Source organism: Anopheles nili, chromosome 2 (genome assembly GCF_943737925.1).
Source record: "Anopheles nili chromosome 2, idAnoNiliSN_F5_01, whole genome shotgun sequence".
In the NCBI taxonomy this organism is placed as follows: domain Eukaryota; kingdom Metazoa; phylum Arthropoda; class Insecta; order Diptera; family Culicidae; genus Anopheles; species Anopheles nili.
In genome coordinates, this window is record NC_071291.1 from 68,049,433 (window position 1) to 68,064,822 (window position 15,390).

Consider the following 15,390-nt stretch of genomic DNA (forward strand, 5'->3'; position numbering starts at 1 on the left):
AATCGTGTTGGATTGATTGATTTTTTGAACTGATAATAGAATGAAAAGTACCCTTTTATTGATTGTTCATTTCGACACATTCTTTCGTCCAACAGAACACTAAGCTGCCAGCAGTGGATCGAAATCATAATGGAGCGAGGACTACACGATCGTGATCGGGTAGGTCTGCAGGATCAAGTGCTGCTAGAGAATTACCAGAGCGAGGATGCGTTCATCGATAACCTGCGAAAACGGTTTCAAGAGAATCTAATTTATGTAAGTATTTCTTTTACGTTGCTATATTCGTCTCTCTTATTTCCATTATTTTACATCAACGCTAAACAAGATTTATATTAATGTTTCGCTTAAATTGATTAAAAGAAACCTTGGATAAGAGCTACATTCTAAACAACCCACCCTATTGTTCGTTAATATCGATTTCATTTCGGAAGGGTAGTGCTTGCACTTTGCTCGTACATTTATTGCACCCTCCACATATCTACCGTTCAGTCACATTAAAAAGGGGAAAATGTGTCCGAAATCTGATATTTTAAGCTTTTTTTGAAACAAAAAAGGCTGGAAAGCAATACCGAATTGAACTTTTGCCATCTCTTCTTGAGCGATCAAATTACCATCATGCAATGTTACACGAGGACGTCCGTCTAAGATGCGTTACGATTCATGTGCGTAATATGTGTCTGTTTCATTTTAGACCTACATTGGCCATGTCCTGATATCGGTAAACCCATACAAGGAGCTCCCGATCTACACCGAGGACGACGTCAAAGAGTACCGGAAGCGACACTTTTTCGAGGCCCCGCCGCATGTGTAAGTGTCAACGAACCTGGCTTGCATGTTGCAACACTTGTCAAGTGCAATCCACGAGACAGTATGGCGACGCGGGCATTTTCGCCGAAGGTTACACTTGGCTGCAAAAATAAACTTACGAGTCGCGCATCGATGCTTTCTTTTTTTTTCTAGCTTCGCTCTCAGCGACAACGCGTACCGCTCGCTGACGGAGGAAAACCGAGGACAGTGTATTTTAATCTCTGGCGAAAGTGGCTCTGGGAAAACGGAAGCCTCGAAGAAGGTGCTACAGTTCATAGCGGCTGCCACCGGTCACACGCACAATGTCGAAGGGGTCAAGGATAAGCTGCTGCAGAGCAACCCGGTCCTGGAGGCGTTCGGAAATGCAAAGACGAACCGCAATGATAACTCATCGCGTTTTGGCAAGTACATGGACGTGCAGTTCGACTTTGCTGGTGTTCCTGAGGGCGGCAACATTTTGAACTATCTGTTAGAGAAATCACGCGTCGTGCATCAGAGTGGTGGAGAGCGAAATTTCCACATCTTCTACCAGTTGCTTGCTGGCGCTGACGATAATCTGCTGCGTGAGCTGCATTTGAAGCGTAATTTGGACACGTTCTACTATCTGAGTGATGGGGTAAGGGAGGCAAAAATCTGAAGGAAACGAAACTGAAACGAGATGATCACAAATTTATTATATTCGGTTATTTTTATCTTCACCTTCACATTAAGGCCAACGGTAACGTTCCCAACATTCGCGATGCTGACAATTTCCGAGTAGTTCAGAAGGCGATGACCGTTATTGAGATTTTGGAGCAGGAGCAGCGACAAATTCTTGACATCGTGGCCGCCGTCCTTCACATGGGCAACGTTGGTTTCACGGAGGAGGAAGGCAAAGCAAAAATCCTAAAGCCGGAATCGGTAACGGCGATTGCGAAGGTATTTTCTGCAACATTAATGTTTAACAAACCGGCATGTGTATTTAATTGTATCCTTTCAATTGCAGCTTTTAGGATGCAACGAGGAGCAACTGACGAATGCATTTACCCATCGCACGATTGAGGCTCGAGGTGAGATAGTAACGAGTCCGTTAAACCGCGATCTTGCGATATACGCTCGCGATGCCTTGGCCAAGGCGGTGTACGATCGCTTGTTCTCGTGGTTGGTGTCGCGTATCAACACCTCGTTGCACGCGGCCAATCTCGCGAAGAAAAACAGCGTAATGGGCATACTGGATATCTATGGTTTCGAAATATTCAAGAAGAACAGTTTCGAGCAGTTTTGCATCAACTTCTGCAACGAAAAGCTGCAGCAGCTGTTTATCGAGTTGACGCTGAAGCAGGAGCAGGAGGAATACTTGCGAGAGGGTATCGAATGGGTACCAGTCGAGTACTTTGACAATAAGGTGATCTGTAATCTGATCGAAGAGAAGCACAAAGGTATCGTGGCACTTATGGACGAAGAGTGCCTGCGACCGGGAGATCCGACGGATCTGAGCTTCTTGTCCAAAATGAACGATAATCTTGGTTCGCACCAGCATTACATCTGTCATAGTCGCGCCTCAACCACAGTACAGAAGACGATGGGCCGCGATGAGTTCCGACTGGTGCACTACGCCGGTGACGTAACGTACAGCGTGCACGGGTTCCTGGACAAGAACAACGATCTGCTATTTCGCGACTTGAAAGAAGCAATGTCCGAGTGCAGTAATGGCATCATCAAAAGCTGTTTCCCAACCTCGGATATCGGCAACAAACGTCGTCCTGAGACGGCCGTGACGCAGTTCAAAAACTCGCTCAACAACCTAATGGAAATATTGATGTGCAAGGAACCGTCGTACATCCGGTGCATCAAACCGAACGACCTGCAAACACACAGTCAGTTTGATGTGGAGCTGGTACGGCACCAGGTGAAATATCTCGGGTTGATGGAGAATCTGCGTGTCCGGCGGGCAGGTTTCGCCTATCGGCGCACGTACGAGTTGTTCCTGCAGCGCTACAAGTGTCTTAGTCGGCAAACCTGGCCGCACTATCACGGTCCCGCTAAGGATGGTGTGCAGATACTGGCGAACGAGCTGGGTTACGAGAAGGAAGATTATCGGATGGGCAAGACAAAGATCTTCATCCGGTTCCCAAAGACACTCTTCGACACGGAAGACGCATTCCAAGCAAAGAAGCATTACCTTGCCTCGATCATACAGGCTCGGTGGAAGGGTCGCCGCCAGCGGCACGCCTATCTTGCGATCCGTGCAAAAATTATCGTCGGGCAGACGTATATCAGACGGTACCTGGCGATGCAGGAGTTGAAACGGCGCCGAGAAGCCGCCGCCAAAATACGGTTCTTCATAAAGGGATTCATCACACGCCACGATGCACCGAACGAATGCAACCGATCGTTCATTCAACTCACCAAGCGTCACTGGTTAGTGAAGCTGTCTAAGAGCCTGCCGAAGACCTTCATGGATCACACATGGATTGGCGCGCCCAAACACTGCCAGGAAGCGTCGGTGATACTACGTCGGATGCATAAGCTCCACCTCGCTCGATGCTATCGTGTCGGGCTGAACGCAGAGAAGAAACGGCAGCTAGACCTGAAAGTCCTTTGCGAAGCTGTGTTCAAGAACCATAAACGCAACTACCCGGAAAGTGTGGGTCCATGGTTTGTGGACGATCGCATATCGAAGCAGCACGCGACGCAGATCTCCAACTTTACCGTCACGCAAATGAATGGGGAAAAACTGCATGTAAGTTGGGAATGGATAAAGATAGATGAAAAGGAAACCATACTTTCGCTATTTTCTCTCGTGCATGTATAATGAATCATTTTCGATTCCGCTTTTCCGTAGTATTCCACTCCTGTCGTCAAATATGATCGGCGGGGCTACAAACCGCGCGAGCGGTTCTTCCTGCTGTCCAACAAGGCGGTCTATCTGCTGGATGGAAAAACGTACAAGCAAAAACATCGGCTACCGCTGGATAAGATAGACTTTTGTATCACCAACGAACGGGATGGCATAATGCTAATTCGTATTCCGCTCGAGCTGAAAAAGGATAAGGGCGATCTTATACTGGACATTCCAGATATTATCGAGTGCTGCATATGGATTCTGGACGTAACTAAGAATCGCAGCATCGTTAACATCGTTGACACAGGATCGTAAGTTGATATAATAAAACGTGCAACAGCATGAAATGTACTGGATATAAAGGCATTAATTCTTAATCGTTCTTTTCCAGGCTATCCCACAACCTAGTCAGAGGAAAGACTGGCGTCATCGAAATACAGACAGGTCCCCAGCCAAGCATAACGCGTGCCAAGAGTGGCAATTTGTTGGTGGTAAGTGGACAAATGTTAACATGACAAAAATAATGATATGCAAAACATATGTAATGCCCCGCATTTTTTTGCTCTCAGATTGCTGGCCAATAATCAAACGGCTGTTCCGCGGGATGCGGTACAACTAGAAAAGGCAGGTACTTAGATACGGAAGTAAGTTATAGATTTGAATCGCGTAAGGAATGATTTTTGAACGGCGATGATTGGGAACAAGTACGCTCATACCATACCCTGCTACGGACGGGCGGTGCACATATGCACCATTGTACTGTAGTAAACCTACAACAGCACGCAAGCCGTAACGGGGTAACTAATTTATACTGAGAAGCACCACTGTGCTGTGATGTGATTAGGTTGCAGTTTTAACCCTAAAAATGAACGAAATTTAACGAAAAAATTCAAATCGGCACGAGATTGCTAGAAGTGTTTAAAAAAAGGGTCGTTTATTTTCTAGCAAACGCAAGGGCGAGAGAACTAGGGGAACTGGGATCCCTAATTTTGCACATAACGCATGTCACTCTTTCCCTATAACTAAGGACCAAGTAAATTTCGCAAGGGAAATTTGAAAACGTAAAAAAACGTCCCATAACCAAACACATCGAGGCAACAAGGGAGGGAACAGAAACTAGGTCGACGCCCTCATATGCTTTGTTAGGGAAGGGAGAAAAAACACACGCAAGGATACATGTGCGTATGTACGTTACGCATTTGGAACTGATGGATAAATTCGCGAAAGGATAAGAATGAGCAAGAATAATAGCGCCTTGTCCATGTAAAATAGAAAAGTGCCATTAGCATTAGGTTTTTGTCTGAGAGAGAGAGAGAGAGAGAGAGAGAGAGAGAAAGAAAAATAGAAAGATATACAAAGAAGGTAAACGTCGAAGATGCTCCGTGCGATCCATCCTTTCTGACTTGGGCGTGAGGAGAATTATCATACACTTTTGCACAGAAAAGCAGCTACTATTGGGCGCAAGTGATTCTTATATTAGGTAGCGTTATCTATAGCGCAGGGGAGAAAATTCAGACGGTAAGTAATAATCTATGTTTAACGATGTAATCGATTGAAGTTAATTAATTACAAAATGGCATGTACAATACTTTGGCACCAAGCAGATAGGTCAAATTGTAGACAGTTTGGCCAGGATGATCGTTTGTTTTCTGGAGTTAGTTGATTCTTTTGTTTTACTATTGCGATCACCCTCGGAGGACGAAGGAAACCGGTAGGAGCAGAGACAGTTTCAATTAATTTCCCATTTTCGTTTTATTATTACATTTTTATTTCTAAGACGTTCCTTTTCATACTTCATTTCGTGGCAATATCCGAACACAAAATACAGTGTTTTCTCAAATAAACAAGGACAGGGCTCATTCTCGCATATTCGAGGCATGTAAACTAACACAATACGAACGCGTGCCCTTGCCGTCTTCTCCCCTAGCGTGGCTGTGCTAGATTTGATTTTCTAATACGTCTGCAGACGCAAAATCTTCTAGAAGATAAGGTGTGAGCGCGCCTGCCATGTGCAGCTGCGGCTACAAAGCGTGCCTGGTGTGCGTGTATGTGGAAGGATTTGTCCTGCCTAAACTAAGCACATGAGCTACAGGGGTATCCGCTTTTTAATGACGCGCACGAGCCAAGTATGTGCTTTTTTATTACATTTTTTACGGCCCCGGGCTCGTCCTGACGTGCGTGGAAAACAGCGGTACCATTGGCCTTCGACAACTAAAATCAAATATTCGAGGGAATATCCATCGTCTCTATTTCGCTCCCGTTGGGCCATCATACACATCCGCCAACCGGAGCAACGTAAGGGAAGCAATGAGAGAAAACCTATATTTCCTATCAATAAATTTTCCTTCGTACTCCCCTAATCTAGCGCACTGTGGCCATACACTTTGAGTTTTGTGCTGGGTGGCGACAATGATCGCGGTGAGATAGGCTTATGAGGCCTGGACGCGCCCGGCTTAGACACGGCTCTATGTACCGAGTGTCCTTTTTCCCAATTTTTTATTAGTCCCTATACCCGAGGGAACCTTACGGCACACACATTTTCAGCACGTCCTGGCTGTGTGATGAACCATAACAACCATTAATTATTGTGCGATGCTTTTATTTCGCCGTTTGCTCCCGCCGTTCGGTTTCCTGTGCATCCTAATGTCCTGTGTCCCCTTCGCACAATTATGCTCTAACTGGTAGGTTGCGGAAGACCATCGGAGGCAATGTGCAGCTTCCAAAGCTTTTTAATAACTTCCATCAGCACAAATTACTGAACAACTCAGTCTCTAGGTTGCATAAAAAAATTAAACGTTTCTCCTTCAGGTTTGGTCCGATGGTTTGCAAATGGCTATATTGTTTCATTTTATACAGAAAACCGGTTTTTCTTCCACTTCCCATCCTGATCCTTTCGAGTTGGTGCGTTGAAGTATGCTTCAAATTCTTGTACTTATATCCTGTGCGCGCTCCGCTCGTCGCCTAGTCCATCTTTGTCGTCGAATGATTTGTAAACAAAAAGCGATGTAACGAAACGAACGGAAAGGATATTTACCAACCACCAGCCCAGCTAGCAAAGCGAACCATGAAGCGGAAACATGATGGATGATGGATAACGTTGATGAACGAAACCCGGGAAGACAATGGCGAAGCTATGGGAAAGCGGAAAGCAGAACGGATGGACGGAAAACGGGACCGAAAGGACACTCTCAATGGAATGGTTTAAAATTTACACCAAATGATCATTTCTTGTTGCCAGAACCACACGAACAGGGGTACGAAAGGTGCCAAAAAAGAAGGAAAACAGATACGGTAGACGTGCTGTTTCATTATGTACCCTTTGTTAAAGCATTAATTATAAAAAAGAATCTAAAATCCAGTCCCGATGGATTCATTGGGAAGGCTATTCCTGAATTCAGCGTTTGAGAATGCTACTACATTTTATAAGCATTTCCTACCGCAACACGTTTTGGAATCTACTTTTGAAAAGGATACGACGAATCCCGCCATGGGACTCGTTTTGGGCTCTATACATTCAGCTGGTTGGCCGTGTGACAACATTCGTATTTCTACAGCCATTTATATTCTGGAGGAAATAAAGTTGCCTATTTCATATGTTATAGAGGAGTTTTATTGTGCAATGAAACATCGTTAAAAATTCATGTAAAATTAGCCCTGCACGCAGAGAGAAATGTGCTTCGTTATGTGTCAAGAATATTGCACACTATCTTTGGCTGTCAAATCCGTCAGCCGTTGAGATGCGAACCCTGCATTACACACTCTGATTCAGTACGTTCCAATGATCAATTTTGCGTAAATTTTTAGTGCATACTAAAAATGTAATCCTTCTGTTTTTTACAATCGATCGGTGTTGCAATAACCATAACCATAAATTGTTTACAAATGTTATTTTGTTTGATGTTTGCCATCTAAAACAAATCTGTGAATTAATAAAATTTGGTGAATAATTATTGAGATTTACACGACCGCAGGTAAGTTGATAATTAGTATTTTCAACAGCTTTTCATCTGTTTTTGAGCCAAAAACCTTGGAGATTGCAACTAAACAACGTTTGTTTTGAAAATGCTGCACGAAAAATGCGCTCATGCCTTCCACACGTCGGTCAAGCAGCAACACTACTACACTCTCAGCGTACGCATCCGCTCCGTCTGTCGCTCTCAGCCGCGCTCCGAAAGAGAAAACGAGCGAGAGCGGCTGGCAGCTTTCTCGCTCCCACCAACACGCGCTACCAGAAGCGACTCAGAACGGAGTGCACGGATGCCATCTTCAAGCCCGGCTTGTCTCTCTCTCTTTTTCATTCTCTTTCTAACGGTCGCTCGGGAAGGGCGCGCTTGCGAGCCGGACCGCGTCTGTCGCCTCACGATCGCTGTGCTGTTTTTGTTTCCCCGTTCGCATTTCCGGTGCGTTACCGTCTAACGGTGTGTGATGTTAGCCGTGTGCGAAAATTAGCCACACAAAAAAACGGCACGCCACGGACGCGAGTGACAGGAAGAAGTAAAGGTGCTCTCCAGTGTGTGGCGGCATCAATCAACTTGCGGTTTCCTCCCAACCCCGAAGTGTTGTTTGCGCAAAGATCCGAACGGGGCAAATTATCCAAATTGATGCGTGTTGATTCGGGGCCGCTGCTGCCACACGGGCGCTGGGTGACGTACGGTGAATAGGCGCCAAAGGTGAATGTGTGCAAAAGATTAACAATTTCCGGGCTGCTCGACTGTCACGATGGTGTGAGAAAAGCAACCCTTCCTTGTAATCGGACACGGACGGACATCGCAGTGTGCGAGGGCGCGTGTGATCCTCGTTCGAACGAGCAAAAGTCCCTTCGCGTCTTTGGTTGCAGCAAGAACCGAACCAACGGCGGCAGCCCTTTGGTGTGCGGGTGTTGTGCGGAATCGAAAATCAAGGTGAATATTGAGTACGTGCTTGCGTGGGGGTTTGCGAAAAAAAGAAGGGAGCGTAAGTAAATCGGGAGAAAATGAAAAGAATGGTACCAGCCACACACACCCAGGATTTATTCGCTGGAACCGCGGGTGTGCCACGGCCACGGGAGGAGCGGATAAATTCCTTGCCGTTGTTTTATGTGCCCATTGAAAGTTTTCTTTGAGGAGTGCGTGAATAGAGCATGAAAAAAAAAGATTGCCGAAGGAGAAGAAGAACCAGAAGGCCCGTTCGGCATCTTGGATTTACGTTTCGCGCAAGGATGTACCGAATGAAACGGCGCGAGTAGCTCGCTTGCTCGCTCATTCACTGCTTGTGGGAAAGAGAGCAACACATTCGTTGCCACACTCGCACTCTCTCGCGCGCTCGGCATCCCTTTTGTTTCTCGCTCTGCTCGGTTGCGTGAGGTCCCGGCTTTGCTTTCTCGCTCTCACCCCATCCTGTTTCATCTGTGAGCTGTGAGTTTTTTTTTCTATATCCGCTGTCTCTTTTTAGGGTTGTTATTCTTCTCCGTGCCAAAGTGCAAGTGTAGCGCAAGCCGAGAAACATCGGTTCGCCTGTTTTAAGTGCACGTGCGTGTGAGTATGTGTGTGGCGTGAACGTGTGTGTGCGCGCGCGTGTGGAGAGAATGCAGAAAGTGCAGTGAATTGAATGGCGGTGATGAAAAACGAAAAAAAAAACAACTCGTAAAAAGGAGAAGTATGCAATTTTCTGCCAACGAAGGCACGAGAGAGAATAGAAGAGAGTAAGAGAGAGATAGCAGGAGATGCGAGGATATAACTCACGCATTACGCGAACCAAGTGCGAATTAAACAAAAAAAAACACATTTCGGTTCATTATCATCCGTCTGCCTTTGCGTCTGCTTCATGTTTGAGTGTCTCTCGCTTGCTCCCTTTTTTGCCCTTTTTTGTTCGTCTCTTTCTTCCAAACAATCCTGGTGCATCACCGCCGGGCCCACGAGATGCATTATGAGAAATGCGTGCATCTGTAGGAAATGAGCACAAAATTCAGTGAAACATTGTAAAACAGTGCTCAAAAAATAATAACCCCACATAAAAGGGTCCTCCGTTGGTTGCCTAAGGGGCAGCTTTCTTACCTTAAAATAATGCCAAAAAATCACGCAACAGTATGTGTGCATTTTTTACAGCCAAAAAAATGAAGAATGGTTCTATTTGCACTTTTTTTATATTATAATTTCCACTCGCCCATTCGCGCGAAATGTGCGCAAAACAGCACGCGCGCGAGTGTACGTGCGGAAACGAGACTTCCATAAATCGTCTTCGACATAAACCGTCGCGCTCGTTCCATCTTCATACCCCCATGCGCGCCCATTTTTTTTTATTCCATTTGCCCTTTGCTTCCCCGAGCAGGACGATATTTTTGTGTCGAATATAACCGCGTGTATGCTCATGGGTGCCCCGAAAAAAAAGGGGTTATGTTTGCGTATCTCCTCGCCGCGCCGACTTCGATTATGCTGCGATGTGCGATTTCGCAAGGAACCACGGTGCAGTTAGGGTTGCTTTGATGAGAGTGTGAGAGAGAGAGAGAGAGAGAGAGAGAGAGAAAGCGAAAGACAGATGAGAAAAGGGCGAACAAGGGCTGGTGTTTGCGAACGCGCGTGTGTGTGTGTGTGTTTGAAAAGGAAGAAAGGAAGTGGAAACCGAGAAGGAAGTGCGTCCCTTGATACTTCTGTTATCCGCCGCCGAACCCGGTGAAAACGCAAGCGAAAGGTGTTCCGCGATTTCCACACGCGCGCGAGCCCTTCGCGGAAACTCCTCCTACACCTTCAACGACCCTCCCCGAGCGTAGGGAATTATCATACGTGTGTTTGCGCGCGCGCGCCCGTACGTGTGTGCAAGAGGATGATGATATTTGGGAATATGCATACCGTGTGTGCTTTTTTTTTTATTTGCGCCGACCGCTTTCTTTCGCGCGGGGAAGAAAAACTTCACCCCTTAACGTGGGGGAGAAAGATGTCGATCGCGTCCGGTGGCCCGGTGTGTGTGTGTGTGTGTGTGTGCGCGAGAGCAGCACAGCAAGAGGCTCACGTGAGCGAGATGGCCTTAGCCTAGGGGTGGCAGGAGTTTTTTTATGCAAACACACTCGCAAAGGGGTTGCTGCTTGGGTGGGGTGGGGAAAGGTGGGGCGGGTTTTGGCCACGGGAAAAGGGAAAAGGGTGTATTGATTGACAATATCGAGAAAATACATCGTTACTGATTGAGAGGCGAAAGGTTCTTGGCAACGGGAAAGAATGGGGCCCGAGTGTCGAAGCAGTACGAAAAAGCATAAAGAGACAATTTAGAGAGATCTCTCGTGCGTACGCGCCTCCGTGTGTGTGTGTGTGTGTGTGTGGTTGGTGTCCCGCGAGGGTGTGCTAGAGAGAAACAGCGAAAGAAGAGAGAGAGAGAGAGAGAGCGAGAAGGAAATTGAGCAAAAGCTGGGTTTTTTTTTTCTTCTCCTCCTTCTGCTGTTAGTCTGTCGTCCCCGGGACCTTATTTTAATGTTATTCTTTTCCCCGTCCTTCTCACGTCCACGTCCCGCGACACCCCCGCGCATTCTGCCCCGTCTCCCTCGCTCCATCTCTCCCACCCATTCGCGTTCTGCCACCCCCTTTCACAGCGGACGGATATTTTTCGATTGTTGTCTCATCGTGATCCCCGCCACCCACCCACAACATCCCCTTTACTTCGGGGGCTGATCGCGGCGTCCTTCTCCGTCCTTCCTCCTCCCAAAGGCTCGCGTTCTCTTCTCGTCAATATTCATTCGAAGATTTCTTTGCGTATTCCGTTCGTTCCTGCTGCCGTCGCTTTATGCTGCCACTTTTAGCTTCTTCCTGTTCTTTTTCTTCTTCTCCCTCCTCATCCGTACATAAATGTGTATATCGTTATAAAGTTTTACCGTTTCCCACACACCCACACTTCGTGTGCGGGGGTTGTATGAGATAAAAGCCACCCCTAGCAATGCACAGGAGAGGGTGTGAACCAGCGGGACGGAGTGAGTTCCGCGGGCCGCGGCTTTATTGACTGGATATTTTAATTTAAATTAGTTCTCCACACCTTCATGCTGATTTACAAGGAAGAAGCAGTGAAAAAAAAATACACACATACACGCGCGTTCAAAGGATGGGCCGGGAAGGGACAAAACGCGCCCGTTGGTGACATCGAGGGTGGAGAAACTCTGCTTGCGAGGGTGGAGGATGGTGGAAACGGGGGCGGGAATCATTTTAAAATGAATATTTTATGCTCGCGGCAGATTGGGCCTCGCGGCACAACGGGAAAGGGCTCGTCGTGCCCTTCGATCGGTTGCCGGAAAGATGGTGCATTAATTGCGATCGGAAAAGGGGGAAAAAACGGTTTTTGCTCATTTTTCGTTTTGTTTGTTTCAAACACACCCCTTCCTTTCGGTGGTGGTGCCTATTCAAAAGCTTTTGGTCCGAGAAGGTGCATTTTATGCTGCTTCGGTGGTCCGATTGCACGCACGCGTAACCTGATAGGATGCATAATGTTAGCCATGTTTAAAACGTCAGTTCGCACTCATCACAAATCACACAAATCTCGTCCGGCAGTAGCGCCGAGTTTTACCGTTAAAATTGCTCCCAACGACAACGGCAACGGCGCAGATGGAAGTAATAATTTTAATAGGTGTCAAATAGCGTTCCCCATTGCCGTGACAATCGTTTTGATTAGGGCCTGTGAACGCGATCACGCGCCGTTTTGGGCGTGGAAGAGGTGGTCCCCCGGGGTGGTTGCTTCCATTTAATTCATTTAATTTGCAAGCCACCCTCCCCTCCGCCATCCCAATTGCCTCGCGCGACATCCAGCAGATTAGAGGGTGGTGAAGAAAGAGGAGGTTGTTGGAAAGCGCCGAAGGAAGGACCGGAAGGGCAGGGCAATCTTCGGTGAAATGCCATTCGACGGCGGGAGTAGCGAAGCATAAAAAAAACGTGCACACACATACATACACGTTCCACAAAATAGGAACAAAAATGAGCTCAAGAACGAAATGGATTGACACACATGGCTGGGGATGATGATTTTGTTTTCGGTTGAATTGTGTGCCTGAACAAACGGCCACAACCGTTTGTTGCATGCCCTAGAGCAGCCCTCCCACCTACCAAACCGACTACTGGCCCTTTTGTGGTGGCGGAAGGGAATTAAATTCCTGCTTCCTCACGCCCAATCCCCACCACTGACGTCCTATTCGATCGTATGCACACGTGCACACCGATCACGATGACGGTTAGAAGAGCTTTGCGATAGCAATTATTTAAAGAACACGAAGCGAAGGGGTTTTGGGAGGGGGTGGAGATAATTGTGCCCGCGTACCGTCGCATGTGTGCGACAATCCCATCCCCATTTGGTTTCTTGCATGTTCTTCTCGTGTACGTACATTGTTGTGTAATTTAGTGAAACAATCACGAGCATTGGCCGTAACAAACCACCGATCATTCGGTAGAAGTGCATGATGTTATGTCAGTGAAGAAGGTGACCAACTTTCCATTAGGGCAGTTGTTGGAAGCTTGTCTTCGGGGCTGGCTGTTCGGAAAGCTTCATTTTGTTCTGATTTTGAGTTTTTTTACTGTAAAAGAAATTCTCAAAGAGGATGTCTAGCGGATTGTTAACCAACATATGAGGTTTTGTATTTTTTTTCTTTTTAAAATAAGAAAAGTGTAATTTTTGAGATTTTATTTCGCTACTAATGCTACTAGAATCAAAACCAAGATAACATATATTTTACCAGTCACGTGTCGTAGATCTACGTGTACTTTTTTATGTTCAAGGATATGCATACTGAATGAATAATGCATACATTTATCTACTTTTTTTAAATGCAAATGGTGTCCGATCACTGCACTTAAGAAACAGAATGAAGGTTCTACGATGTTTTAGAAATTTGCATAAACCATTTACTAATCAAAGTAGGAAGCTTTTGAAAATTCTTAAATGACTATGCTCCTGTTCTTGAGCCATTAAATGGAGCTGAAGGCAATTGCTTTAAGGCTGATTAACAATTAGAATAAATTGCAATGGAGAGAAGAGACATTTTTAATGCGAAAATGAACATTATTTTTAAATCCCCATCGACCCGGTGGCGTTGTCAGCTGGCAAACCATCGATGGCAGACGACGATCCATCGAACACACGTTCTAAAGGGCCGTTCCCATTTAAAGCAAGCACAGCCATTTTCTCGCTCCGTTTCCGCGGCTGTTATATGCTCCATGTCGTTCGTAAATCATAACGATTTAAACCCCAACATGACACCGTAAGATGAGCTAAATTAACGTTGAGCAAACAACCGTCCCGGTGGAAGCTCGTTGCCAGCAGTTCATTCACATTCCGTTCGCTTAGAGCAGGCGAGAGTGTGTTTCATAAATATCTAACTAACGCTCAAACGGTGCGCCTGAAGCCGGTCCTTACGGGAGACGGAGTCCATAAATTAGCAATCAATTTGCAAAAATTACGTTTCCAACAGCAAAGGTGTGTAAAAACATTCGACAGGCCACCCGTTTCGGTTCGTTCTCAGTCTTGCTTCCGGTTGGATTTCAGGCCACCGAATGCAACAACGCCTGACGCACGTTGTTTCGAGTTGTTTCGAGTAAAAATCGGACAATTTTCCACCACAATCGCGTCACCAAACGTGAGTCCGGAGGCATCGAACAATTACCATATCCGGGGGAACGCTCTCGTGGACCGTAAATGACGATGATGGGCTCCTCCGCGGGGTTGTATATGCTGGTGCCTGAATGCAGGAACGTGCCACACCCTTCGGGTGCAGTGTGTGTTCAAAGAAAAAGAAGGAAAAAGGCCCACACAAACACGCACCAGAGGGCACACATTGTTTGTGGGGTGTCCCAGCATGTTTGTGCGTCCGTTTCGAGCGACCAAAACTGAAATCACTTCACACGCGCACAATCTTTAATTAACATCAGCGACGGTTTAGCGAGAATATGGCCCTCTCAGGGGGTTGAAAAAAAAATGGGGCAATGACGCACTCTGGCAAGTACTTCAGCGGTTCCGGCGTGAAAGGAAATCCCGTCCTAAGGGGAGGGAAGCGAGCCGACGAGCGAGAGTGTGTGTTAATTATCATAATTTGATCAGTTAATGAACGACATCCGTTTTGCTTGGGTCGAATCGTCGAAAGTGCCATAGAAATGGTGTGTGGAATATGAGCGTTATTTCACACTTGGTTGCAATGTGCGACCCGCACTCGTAGTGTGATGCCCGTGGACGGGTGTGAGAGCGAGACGGTGAATTTTTGGGACCCGCGAGAGCAGCCCGTGTGTGCTAGTTAAAAGTCGCGTGAACGCAATTATTTGGGACGCCATTTTGGGCGACAGTGTGGCTCGATCGTACACAAAGGCCTACTGAGACTCGTCAGCAGTTAGCCCAAGTAACAGTGATTTTAAATATTTATCCTTTTTTTCTTTCTCTCTCTCCTTTCTTTCCCACCACTCACCAGCATCTAGGCCAGTAGTCGTCCAAATGCGCCCCAATTGAGCCATTAAAAAAAAGAACGGGAAAACGCAACGACACCTCGATTCACGCGCAAACACGCACACGTGGGGGATCGCGCTGTCCGGAAGGTGCTTCAAACGTCGGCGATCTGTCTCTCACCTGCATCGCCAGCACCTTACGATTAATCTCGCGACACGATCGGACTGGCGTGTGCCTCAGCAGCAGCAGCAGCAGCAATTCCGGACCGGGGATAAAAGGCGAATACAGCGATAGGCGGCCCTCCTCGTTTACAACGGTGACGCGTCGTCCTTGCGCGAGCGCGCGCTCCGGTCGAAGGTAAGAAATCATCGCCTACTGCCACTGGAAAA

At 46.8% G+C, this 15,390-nt stretch overlaps 1 protein-coding gene across 1 annotated transcript; it reads left to right on the forward strand.

Moving 5' to 3' along the window:
- Positions 1 to 129: 129 nt before the first annotated feature.
- On the forward strand, positions 130 to 5,409 carry LOC128721271 (unconventional myosin IC). Its single transcript, XM_053815006.1, has 8 exons — positions 130 to 255; positions 692 to 807; positions 961 to 1,423; positions 1,519 to 1,725; positions 1,793 to 3,529; positions 3,632 to 3,942; positions 4,023 to 4,122; positions 4,201 to 5,409. The coding sequence occupies exons 1-8, from the start codon at positions 130 to 132 to the stop codon at positions 4,213 to 4,215; spliced, it is 3,075 nt and encodes a 1,024-aa protein (XP_053670981.1). The 3' UTR covers positions 4,216 to 5,409.
- The last annotated feature ends 9,981 nt before the right edge of the window (positions 5,410 to 15,390 follow it).